Raw genomic sequence first — 12,458 nt, 5'->3', positions numbered from 1 at the left:
TTCTTTTTTTTTTGCCCCGAACCAGAAAAAAAGCACTGTTGATAATGACGATGATGTACGACCAGAATATAATAATAACATAAAACCCCTCAATTTTTTTTCTGCCTGGCAAAAGCCAAAAACAAGAATCGAATGAAGAGATGAAAAAAAATTGAGCAAAAAAAGCAAAAAAGTGGAACCTGAAGTCTGAAACTAAAAAAAAAAAGAATCCTGAAAGAATCGAACGTCTGTCTGTCTGTCTCTCTCTCTCTCTCTCTCTCTGTATGTGTGTGTGTGTGTTTTGTATAATGTTTAATCTTGCTGGTTAATGTTGTGTTGTTGGATCTCTGAATCCTGTTCATCATCATCATCATCATTCTGAATTTAATATTCTTCAAAAAAAAAAATTTTTTCTTTTTTGTCGATTTAATAAATAAATAAATAAATTTTTTTCCACTTCTTATACACCATTCTTGTTTCAATTATCATCAGCCAAAAACATCGATGAAGACGACGACGACGACGACAACACATTTCAGTGATTAGCGATCATTTCGAACCTCATTCCACCACCACCACCACCACCATCATCATCATCATCATCATCATAATCATCATTTTTTTTTTGAATTCATTTTAGTTTTGTATGTAAAAATTTTTTGGCCTCATCGATTCGATTCGTTTGTGTGTGTGTTTGTGTATATGTATTTGATTTTGATGATTGAATTAACAGTCTGTGTAAGTGTGTGTGCTGCTTGTATTAATGTTAATATATCTGTTGATGATGATGATGAAGTGCATCAATAATAATTTTTTTTTAATCTGTCGACTTGTTAAAAAATTGTGACTGAAAATACATAGAAAAAAGAGACGACTAACTAACTAACTAACTAACTAACTGGCTGATTGTCGTGTGGTGTGATGTGTGTTTGGTCGGTTTATGTATTGTTTTTGTTTGTGGATATCCTGTGTTTGTGAGAGTCTATCTGTATCTGTCTTTTTTTTCTGGTATATATCGAATGTGCTCACCAATACACACACAAATATTGATGTGATATCATCATAAATGTGTGTGTGTGTGTTTGGAAATGTCTTCATTATCAATGATTATATGATGTTTTAGGGTAATTTGTTTGTTCAAATTCATCATTAATTTTGTGTATGAAAATCGATTTTCAATTCTTGTATGTGTAATTAACTTCAAATGAATTGAACAGAGAAAAAAAAACAAAAGGTATATTTTTCAATTCTGGATCATAATTTTATTTGATAAGATTCTTATTTAAGGCTATATAAATGAACATATTTGATATTTATTGTTGGTCATCATTGATTATCGAAAAATAAAAAAGAATTATTATTATTATTGATCTCACATAACCAACGAATCGCCAAATGTCATTTTGCATTAATCACATATACAATGGAAACTCTAATTACGATCCAGAAGAATGTTTGTAACTCGAATTTATTCGTAAGTCGAATTTTTAACTCAATTTAAATATAAGTAATAAACTTTAGCACATATGTGTGTTTAATATAAAATGTGGAAAAAAATTTTTAACCATAACAACAAAATAATAAACATCGATTGATCGACTGATCGAACGACAAATTCACCACGATGAAAAAAAAATTGTCATTCTCTCTCTTTCTTTGATCGATCATCAATATTAACAAGTGAACAGAAAAAAAAGAACAAGAACTAAATTAATTGAAAAAGAAGAAGGAGAAAAAACATCGTAAAGAAGTAGCATCCAAAAAAAAAATTGCTCTAAGAATAAAATAAACACACACACACACAGAGAGAAAAAATGCAACTAATGAAATTGAAAGATTGAATCAACTTCGAATGAAATCTGAATCTACAAAGAAAAAAAATTGAATATATGTTATAGTAAATGATGATGATGATCATCATCATATGTGTGTGTGTGTGTGTTGTATAAATGTGAATGAATGAATGAATAACGTAATTGGATAGATGGATTGTTGGTATGTATGTATGTATGTATGTTAAAGATGATATAAACGATAAAATATATCGTGTGTATAAAATAATGACAAACAAGCGGCTTAAACACAAGAGTGAAATGAAATTTTTTGTTTTTACTTTCATTTCACTTCTTTTTTTTTTTTTTTTTTTGAAAAAAACGAGTCAATTGATTTTTTGATTTTTTTTTTCGTAAGATGATGATGATGATGAGCGAATGAGTGAGTGAATGAGTGTGTGTGTGTGTGTGTATGCAGAAGAAGCACGTAGCCACACAAAAAGCTATAGCTAACCGCGAAAGCTATGTATATAATGTGTATGTATGTATTAGAAAAGATTATTAGAAAAGTACTGTCGTTTTTTTGTGTATAAATTTTTGTGAAAAAAACGACAGTACTTTTATAATAACCTAGATAATATTTATGCTTTTGTTGCTCAGAGAAGTTTATGTGTGTGTGTGTGTGTGTTTTGTGCTCAATGATAATGATGAAAATAATGAGTGAGATGTGCAAAAATTAATTTTTCTAATAAAAAACCTAAACATCCATCTATTCATACAATAAAAAATTTTTTTGATTGATTGATTGATTGAATATTGAAACAATAACAATTAAAACAAAATCAAAAGAAAAAAAAATCGAATGTAAAAAATTATGAAAATTTTTCATTTATTTGTTGTGCTGATGAGATTCTGTGATTGATCTAAAATTCGTTTTGCGTTTGTTTTTGTGTGTGTGTGTGTGTGTGTGTTTTGTTTATTAATTCCAACATTAATTCTCATCTTTTTCCATTAATAGAATTGACAAATCATCAAAGAAAAAATAATGGAATAGAATCTACATTTGATACAATATTCACCAACATAACAGGTAAGCTCTCTGTGTTAATTTGAATTATTATTTACCTTTTTTCACCGTATTCAAATTCAATATGAGTGGGTTGTGTGTGTGTGTGTTTTTGTGTTGTAGTATTTTATTTTTGGTCAATTTTTTTTGGTTAATTTAATAACCAGAAACCGTTTTGAATTTCAATATACTTGTGGTGAGAGAAGAAAAAACGATTCAGATGTTTTTAATTTTTCGGTTTTGTTTGTTTTTATTGACCAAATATTCAGTTTTTACATGGATTTTCCAAAAAAAAACCATGAATCAATATAATAATAGGTGTATACATAATATATCTGTTGTTACCGTTAACAAGCACCAGATGGAGAGCCGGTAAAAAATTCTTTTTAGCATCGAATGAAAAATGATGATTGAGAAATAGGGTCTCATTGGAATATAAAGATTGTATATATGAAAAAAAAGAATAATAAGAATATCTTATTTCTTTTTCTATAGGTAACTAATTATGGTAACAGTTTAAATTTCTCTTTTTTTATTCTTTTCAGAATAAATGACAATGAATCATTCATTCTCATTCAGTTAGTTTGTAAATGATGAATGAATATCTGAATGTGTGTGTGTTTGTGTGTGTATTTATATACATTCTGCTGATTCATCATATATATTCAATCGAAAGAAGAATTACACTATTGAATGATTATTATGATTAGCATCATTCAATTCAGCAAAAAAACAAAACAAAACGACAAAAAAAAATAAAGCAATTTGATCCAAAAGAAAAAAAATTTGTTAGTTTGCTTTTATTCTCTTTTAAAATTCTCTATTTTTTCTCAGGCCTCTGAGTTTTTTTTTACTGAATGAATCGAATGGTTGAACTCTTTTAAACCCGAAAATTAGAAGATGTTAATATTGTATATCTGTGTGTGTGTGTGTGTGATGAAATATAGAGAATATATGTGAAAAGTTGTGGTGTTTTAATGTGGGGCTTGGGTGAGAAAATGGAACCGTCTCATTTGTATGAGATTTTGGCTAGATGTGTGTTTTTTTTAGATTTAGTGTTAAATGATGTTCTGTATATATTATATGTAATAGTATAGTTTTTCTTGACATGAAAAGTTTTTGTGTTGAAAATCTTTAACCCAAATTCTTGTAACAAAAAAAACAACAACAACAACAACTACGATAATAATAATGGAAAAAATAAAATAAATGAGACGATGACGATGACGACTATTAATGAAAAAAAACATCAATAACCCCAAATGGTCTGCGACCATTGGCCTGATCCGATTACCACCGATTTATCACCATCACCACTACTACCACACCACCACTCAATCATATATATAAACACAGTTTACAGACCCGATCCAGGAACATATCTAAAGAATAAAAAGTGAGAAGTGTTTTCAATTCTATACTTTTTCCATTATTTATCAAGTCGGCGCACATAATCATCATTGTTAAATTTTGATTTTAGTAGTAGTGGTACAATATATATTTTTGTGTAAAAATTCTTCAATTCTTGTGTGTGTGTTTAGAATATAAACATTGACTTTTACTACTGCTACCACAGTTGAAATAAAAACAACCAGATTCTGTAGACCAAAACTATGAATTGGTGGACCTTTTTGAATGTGTGTGTTGTGATCATTTTCTCCTCCTCCTTATATTCCACCTAGTTCAATTTTATTCTATGGATCATTTCATTCTGGTTCATTTTCATTTTTTTGCTTGAGTTTTTTTTATATATTTTGTGTTGCTGTTTGTTGTTCTTCATTTTCATCATTATCATCAAGTATTGCTGCTATTTTTAGAAAAATTTTGCCCTATTTTTTTCGTTCATCTATGTCGTAGACCAGAGAGAGAGAGCGAGCAAATTTAAATGTGTTTGTGCTGGTTTAGTTTGGTTTGGTTTTTTTTCCTTACTAATACTCCTAATATTTGCTGGGTGTTTTTTTTTTTTTTTGGTGAATTTTCTCTTCTCCATCACACATGAAAAATATTGACTAAAACTGAATTGTCTTGTCGAAATTCTTATTTTTTTTTTTTTTTTTTTTTGATGAGGATTTTTTTTTTTGTAAAAATTTTCGATAGTGATTCTGGTTATTCTTAGCGGTGTTCCGTGGTCTGTGTTTGATTGTCTGTGTGTGTGTGTGTGTTTCTGGTGTTTGTTTAATATTAATGTATCGGTATCGGTGATGGTGGTTTGTTTGATTGAATCCTGATTGGTCATTTTCAATTTTTGTTTTCAACTGCATTAAATGTGCCGTTTTTTTTTGTTTCGTTTAGTCACGTAAACAATATATATATTATTACATACATACCTTGAATTTTAAAATCTACAAATTATCATTGCCAAATTGATTTGGTCAAACACTTTTTCCTTCAACATTCCTTGATTGATTGATTTATTTGAAATTTTAGATTCTTCTCATGTTTTTCATTTGTGTGGAAAAGAATATGGGAAAAAAAGAAGAACCAAATTTATTATTATTGTTGTTGTTGTTGTTTTTGTAAATACCGTGCCTTATTATTAGTGTTGTTTTGATTAATCATCATCATCATCTTCATCACATCCATACACAAGGCTGCCATTTTATTTTACTTTGTTTTTCTTGTATTAAAACCAACATTGGAAAAAAATTGCTTCAATAAAAAACCAAGTGATGATAGAAGGTGCACACACCAAAGGTACTATGGTCAATGATCATGTATTTTGTCAATAACAAACAGAAAAAAAATGTTCATGGATGATGTGTGTGTGTGTGTTTTGTTCTGCTTTTATTTTGAAATTTTTTTTTATTGAATTCTTGATTCTAATTTTTCTTTCTCTTTTTATTTTTATTTTTCTAGTTGAAGGATTAATAATTAATTCATCATCATCATCATCATTACGATTCATTGGATTCTTGAAACGTGGAAAAAGAAGAAAAACAAAGAAAGAATTTTTTTTTTTTGGAAATCTTTGGAATTAATTTATGGTTTTTTTTGACGGGATTGCCAACTTTTCATTCATTCATACCTTTTTAAAAAAATAATTAATTAATTAATCAATTGATTATTTGTAAAAGTGTGTTCAAATTTCAACAACAGCAGCAGCAAAAAATTGTAAAACCCAGATTTTATTCCCAAAAATTCAACTACAACGAAATAATTTTTTCCATTCGTTTTTTCTCTGTATACAAACCCTTGTTGAATTCGATATCCTCGTTATTATCATCATCATAAACATTATAATTGCTGTTTTAATTCTTGGGTTTTTGCACCAAAAATTGAAATTGATAATTAAATTCTTTTCATGCTCTGGTCAAACAACAACAACAACATATAAGTGAATCGTTTTGTTTTGTCATCATCATCATCTTCATCATCATAATCAACTACACTCACACATACACAGACACACACACACACTTACACATAATTATATCATCATTTTGTGCGATATTTTCAAAATTTTGAAAATTCATTTTTTTAAAAAAAACCCGCCATCATATTTTCATCATATTGAATCATCGTCATCATTGAATCAACAAATAAAAAAAAGCCAGCCAACCAGCCAATTTTTTTTCTCTTTTTCTCTTATATACAACAAACCAGATCAATTTCTTTTACCGAAAATATATATAAAATAAAATATATAATAATATATAATAACCACAACAACCAACAAAAATGAATGAATTAGACAGTTTACGTCAAGAAGCTGAAACATTAAAAAATGCAATCAGAGTAAGTATTTATTATTATCATTATATGGGTGTTTGTTTGTTTTTCCTCATTTGTATTCTTTTGTGTGTATTGTAGAATCTTTTTTCTATTTATAAAAAGAAAGAAAGAATCTGGTATATTCTTTATATTATTGTCAAAATTATTTATAAATCCTAGGCAAGGTATCCAATTGAAAAATATTCTATATTATCTATCTTTAATTTGATTGATAAGATGAATGAATGAATGAATGAATGATCGACTATGACGATGAATAATTTTTCGTCATCTTTATCGATCGATTGACCTGTCTCTCATCATTCTATGAAACATTAGAAAAATTGAAAATATCATTGATCATTGACTTATTGGATTATTATTGATTATTGATATATGACGAATTCAATTTAAATCATCGTAGAATAGAATAAGTCATTCATTCATGTGTGTAAGTGGCCCCCAACATCATTCATTCATCTATCCAATTTATCCACTATAACTATAACGGTAATATCCTTGTGTGTGTGTGTGTTGTGTATTCCTTTATGGAATTTGTTTCTCTCTCTTATTTTTTCTCAGTGATTTGAAGTGCATTTTATATTAAAAAAAGAAAGTTATAGTGAAACTAAAATTGTGAACTGAGATGAATGAAGATAGAGAGATTGATGTGTGTGTTTTGTTTTTTTTTTTTTTTTTAGTACAAGCAAACAACTAAGCATTAATAACAACGATTGAAAAATATAAGAAAAAAAATAACCTTTTCACAAATGGAATGTAGATTGTGTGTTTGGGGCAAACAAACGAAAAAAAAAACGACAACGAAATTTTCAAACGAAACCATACTGATGAAGATGGTGGTGGTGGTGGTGGTGGTTGTGTTCCATCACCTTTAGGTTTTTCTTCTTTCCCAATGTTTGTTGTTTTTGTTGTCGTTTCTTTGTGTATGTGTGTGTGTGTGTGATGTCGACGTCAAGCTGGTTTTTCAAATAATCCATTATTTTAGTTATATAGAATCATGGATCATTTCGTTTCAGGAACTTTTTTTTTGTTTGGAATGGTTAGGTCGTCGTCGTCGTCGAATAACATTCGACAATTCCACTATCTATTAGTTTGATGATGTGGTAGTCGTTTTTTTTCTATGTTATTTATGTTTTTTTTTGTTGTTGGAAGTTCCAGGCCAAATTCGAATGTTGGTTGATGATGATGACGTCATAATGTCCTCGAAACATAAAAAATATTTTATCGCTTCTTTGAGGTTAGAATCTTGATATAATATAGTAAAAACAACGGTTGTATGTGTGTGTGTGTGTGTGTGTGACAATAACCAGAGTTGACCTGTCGTTGTATCTGGTCTGGTATATTTATTATCATCAAATGTAAATAGGAAATGATTGGTTTTTTTGGATGGATGGATGGATTGTCATGTGTTGTTCTTAGAAAAAAAACAAGATACAGAATATGATTAATTCAATTAGAAATTTGTTTTATTTTGTTTTTGTTTATGTTTTATTATTACGTTATTAACACCTTATATTTATGAATAAAAAATATAGGATGCACGTAAGGCCGCATGTGATACCTCATTGGTACAGGCCAACACAAACATGGAACCAGTTGGTCGTATACAAATGCGTACCAGAAGAACATTACGTGGCCATTTGGCTAAAATATATGCGATGCATTGGGGATCTGATTCAAGGTTTGTTTGTAATTCTGGATAACAGAAAAACAAAACAATGATTAGTTCAATTGATTATCGTTTATTGATTTTTGTTTTGTGTTTTTTTTTATTGTTTTTAATTAGATATCTGGTCTCTGCATCACAAGATGGCAAATTAATAGTTTGGGATGCCTATACAACCAATAAAGTACATGCAATTCCATTAAGATCTAGTTGGGTTATGACATGTGCATATGCACCATCCGGTTCCTATGTTGCTTGCGGTGGTCTCGATAACATTTGTTCAATCTACAGTCTTAAAACTCGTGAAGGAAATGTACGAGTTAGCCGTGAACTGCCTGGCCATACTGGCTATCTTTCATGTTGTCGATTTCTTGATGATAACCAAATTGTCACTAGCTCTGGCGATATGACATGGTATGTTTTATAATATTCCATTTCCATATAAATTACTGATACTTGATTTATAATTTATGAAGCGCTCTTTGGGATATCGAAACCGGTCAACAATGTACTTCATTCACTGGCCATACAGGTGACGTAATGTCATTATCACTTGCACCTGATATGCGAACATTTGTATCTGGTGCTTGTGATGCATCAGCTAAGGTATGAAATTGTATTTATTTTCATTGTTTTTATCTAATGTATGGAATGTATGGTTGTTTTTGCTGATTTCAATAGCTTTGGGATATTCGTGACGGAATGTGTAAGCAAACATTTCCCGGTCATGAATCTGATATAAATGCCGTCACTGTAAGTTTTATATCCAAAAATTTTGTATATTTCCAATAATCAATGAATTTTTAAATAGTTTTTCCCGAACGGTTATGCATTTGCAACCGGTTCCGATGATGCAACATGTCGTCTATTCGATATACGAGCCGATCAAGAGCTTGCCATGTATTCACATGATAATATTATCTGCGGAATCACATCAGTTGCTTTCTCAAAATCTGGTCGTCTATTATTAGCTGGTTATGATGATTTCAATTGTAATGTTTGGGATTCAATGAAAGCTGAACGTGCCGGTATGTTTATCATCATCATCATCACACACGCACACACACACGAAATTATTTCAAAACTAATTTTATTCCATTCATATATATTTCTAGGTGTTCTAGCTGGACATGATAATAGAGTATCATGTTTAGGTGTTACCGAAGATGGTATGGCCGTAGCAACCGGATCATGGGATAGTTTCCTGAAAATATGGAACTGAGTATTATTCACCAAATAAACACACATACATACACATCTCTCTCTCTTTCTCTTTACTTGTCTCTCTTTCTCTCTCTCTCTCTCTATTCTCTTTCTTATTGAATTACCATTATAATTATTATATACGAATATACTATTGGACCACATGACACACACACACATACACCACATTACCACATTTGATCTATTATAAAATTGATTCAATGAATGTTTTTGAAAAAAAAACAGAAGTGGAAATGAAACAGCAACAACAACAACAACAACAATTGCTACTATTACTACTACCAATTACGCATCAACCACACCTACCCAACCTCACCATCGTCGCCGCCATCGCCTGCTATCTTCCTGAAATGAAAATCATCATCAGCATCATTTATAATTCATCAGAAGAAAAATGTTTAAAAAAGCCACCTGAAACAAAATTGAAAAAAAATGCGAAAGTGTTTCTGAGAAAAAAAAAATCAAGCCGATCCAATGAAAAATAAAAAATCCTCTCCGATTAATTATCGGGCCATCATTATTATTATTCATGAATGCATTTTATATACATCATCATCATCATCATCATCATCATCATCATTTATATACATTCAAATCCGATCAATTCAATTCAAAACAGAAAAAAAACAAAATGGAATTAAATTTGGAAATTATTATTAAAACAAGAATAATTGAAATGTTTTTGTTTTTGTTTTTCATTTCAAATAATTCCAAAGAAATTTTTTTTTTCTTTGGAATACTACCACCCCTCTTTTTTCACATGCAAAAAAACCTGCTGACCAATTCAATTGTGACCATTCACACGCCCACCACACACCTACACACACACACACACACATGTTTTGTGAACACTTTTTTTATATATACATGATAATTTTTTTTGTTTGTTTTGTTTGTTTGTTTTTTTTAAATTTTTGTTTTCTCAAATTCTTTTTTCTTTTTTTGCATCTTTTCATTGTTCTGTTTCCATTCATTCATTCATTCATTCTATCTTGATGATTGCTTTGCTTACACAAAATTTCTTTATCATTTTTCATTATATATTGCAGGCTAATTTAAATAAATGAAAAACACTCATTATATATACAATGATGATAAATGATTTACACCAACCAACCAGCAAAAAAAAAAGTCAATTATAAATAATTATCAAATAAATAATCGATTTCCACACACAAACAATAAACACACTGTTTTTGAATTGTAACATTTCAAATGCCTCCCACACCATCGCCATCCAAACACCCACCCACCCACACAATCGCACATTATTTCAAAATTTTGTTTCAAAAAAAAAAAATTCAACATAACCGCTACCTATTCTCAACCGTTTCTGCCGTTCTGTTTTGTTTTCCATCATCATCATCATCATTTCTGTGTATATTTCTCACCCCACGTTTCCGTTTCTATATTATTGATGATATCATTACTCCCTGATTTTTTTTTTCAAAAAAAAAAATTCATTCATAAATCTAATTACATAACTTGGCAGGCATGATTCTCTGTGTGTGTGTGTGTGGGTGTCCAATGTCCAAACAACCGCAACAACAACAACAGCTACAAAAAAAAACCATTGTCAACCACATCGATTCAGATTATAATTTAATGGATATTTGTAATTTAAACAAACAAAAACACCAATGTTACATTCACACATTTATTATTTGTCGAAAAAAATAATAATGATCAACCCCAAAAATGATTCTTTTCATTCAACCACATCATCATCATCATCATCATTTGAATCATCATGTGTGACACTCACACCATGACACACACCCACTTACAATTACTAGCCAATTCTTATATAAATTTTGATTGATTTTCTACATATATTCTATGATTATTATTATTATATGATGATCCAAACCACAACCATTCAGCAATCGATGATGATGATATTGATGATGATAATGAATGATTGAATGATGATGATGATTGACCATCATTTTTTTTCCACATCCACACTTTCTTTCATCTTCAACAAAAGAAAAAAAACAAAGAAAAATTTAGGTACTTTTTTTCGCTTTTCAAATTTTCTGATAAATTTTTTTTGCTTTCATTATTTCCGGAAACATTTTTTTCAAAATTCTTGTTTGCCCTTCCTTAATCACTCTTCCAATCACCCACCCCCCTCACACACACACACACACACATACACAGATAAAGACATGCAAGATTTAACAATTTTCAGATGTGCAGTTGGGCCCGTGGTTTGTGTTTAATTTATTTCCTTTTTTGTTTTGTCCCGTTTTTTTCATAATAAACGTTTCCGAATTCCAGAATTATATTAGACACACACACACACATACAAATCACTACAGCTGTTGTCTACGATGTTATTTTGGACCAAAGAAAATTAAAGAAAAAAAACGATTAAGCAATAGTCATCAATGAGAAAAAATCACTATCAACCTCGGTGTTTATTGATTCTGTGTATGTGTGTTAGTGCAATGTAATCAACAACAACGACAAAACATCAACATTATCATTGCCATCAACCATCATAATCATCATCATCAGCCATTGATACACACTCACACACACACACACACACACCCATCACCCCTTTGCATACACACACACAAAAAAAATAAAATTATGAAAAGTATATGAAAACAAACAAACAAACAAAAAAAAACAAAAACCAAAATCAATGAGAAAATTTCTTTTCTTTTTATTTTGGAATTTTCATATTCACAACACCAAAAGAAACAAAAAACGAAACAAAACAAAACAGAAAAAAAGATGGTCAACCCAATTCATTCGACAACAACAACAACAATAAACCAATTATTATTACCAAAACATCAAACATACAACATTGTAGTGTGTTTTATAAATATTATATTATATAAATATAATAATAATTAAAAAAAAATTTTTTCTCAAAACCAAATCAGAAACAAAAACATTTGTTAATCGATAATTTTTTTTCATTTATTTATCATTTCAATTTGAAAATTTTGCCAAAATTCGAATTCAAATTCATCGTTGTCGTTGTCGTCGTCGTCGTCAG

At 29.6% G+C, this 12,458-nt stretch overlaps 1 protein-coding gene across 5 annotated transcripts; it reads left to right on the top strand.

Moving 5' to 3' along the window:
• On the top strand, window positions 1-12,338 carry LOC124490508 (guanine nucleotide-binding protein subunit beta-1). Of its 5 annotated transcripts, XM_075730728.1 has the most exons (10): window positions 1-1,213; window positions 1,267-1,453; window positions 2,770-2,841; window positions 5,674-6,552; window positions 8,085-8,230; window positions 8,336-8,629; window positions 8,692-8,821; window positions 8,897-8,968; window positions 9,027-9,243; window positions 9,331-12,338. In XM_075730728.1, the coding sequence occupies exons 4-10, from the start codon at window positions 6,496-6,498 to the stop codon at window positions 9,435-9,437; spliced, it is 1,023 nt and encodes a 340-aa protein (XP_075586843.1). In that variant the 5' UTR covers window positions 1-1,213; window positions 1,267-1,453; window positions 2,770-2,841; window positions 5,674-6,495; the 3' UTR covers window positions 9,438-12,338. The 5 variants fall into 5 exon arrangements, with proteins under 5 accessions (XP_075586843.1, XP_075586846.1, XP_075586845.1 ...); XM_075730731.1 differs by lacking the exon at window positions 1,267-1,453 and having other exon boundaries at window positions 1-623; XM_075730730.1 differs by lacking the exons at window positions 1-1,213; window positions 1,267-1,453 and adding an exon at window positions 2,204-2,288.
• Window positions 12,339-12,458: the final 120 nt, after the last annotated feature.

The sequence above is a fragment of the Dermatophagoides farinae genome, chromosome 4, assembly GCF_024713945.1.
Source record: "Dermatophagoides farinae isolate YC_2012a chromosome 4, ASM2471394v1, whole genome shotgun sequence".
Classification (NCBI taxonomy): domain Eukaryota; kingdom Metazoa; phylum Arthropoda; class Arachnida; order Sarcoptiformes; family Pyroglyphidae; genus Dermatophagoides; species Dermatophagoides farinae.
This window is presented reverse-complemented; position numbering and strand designations above follow the sequence as displayed.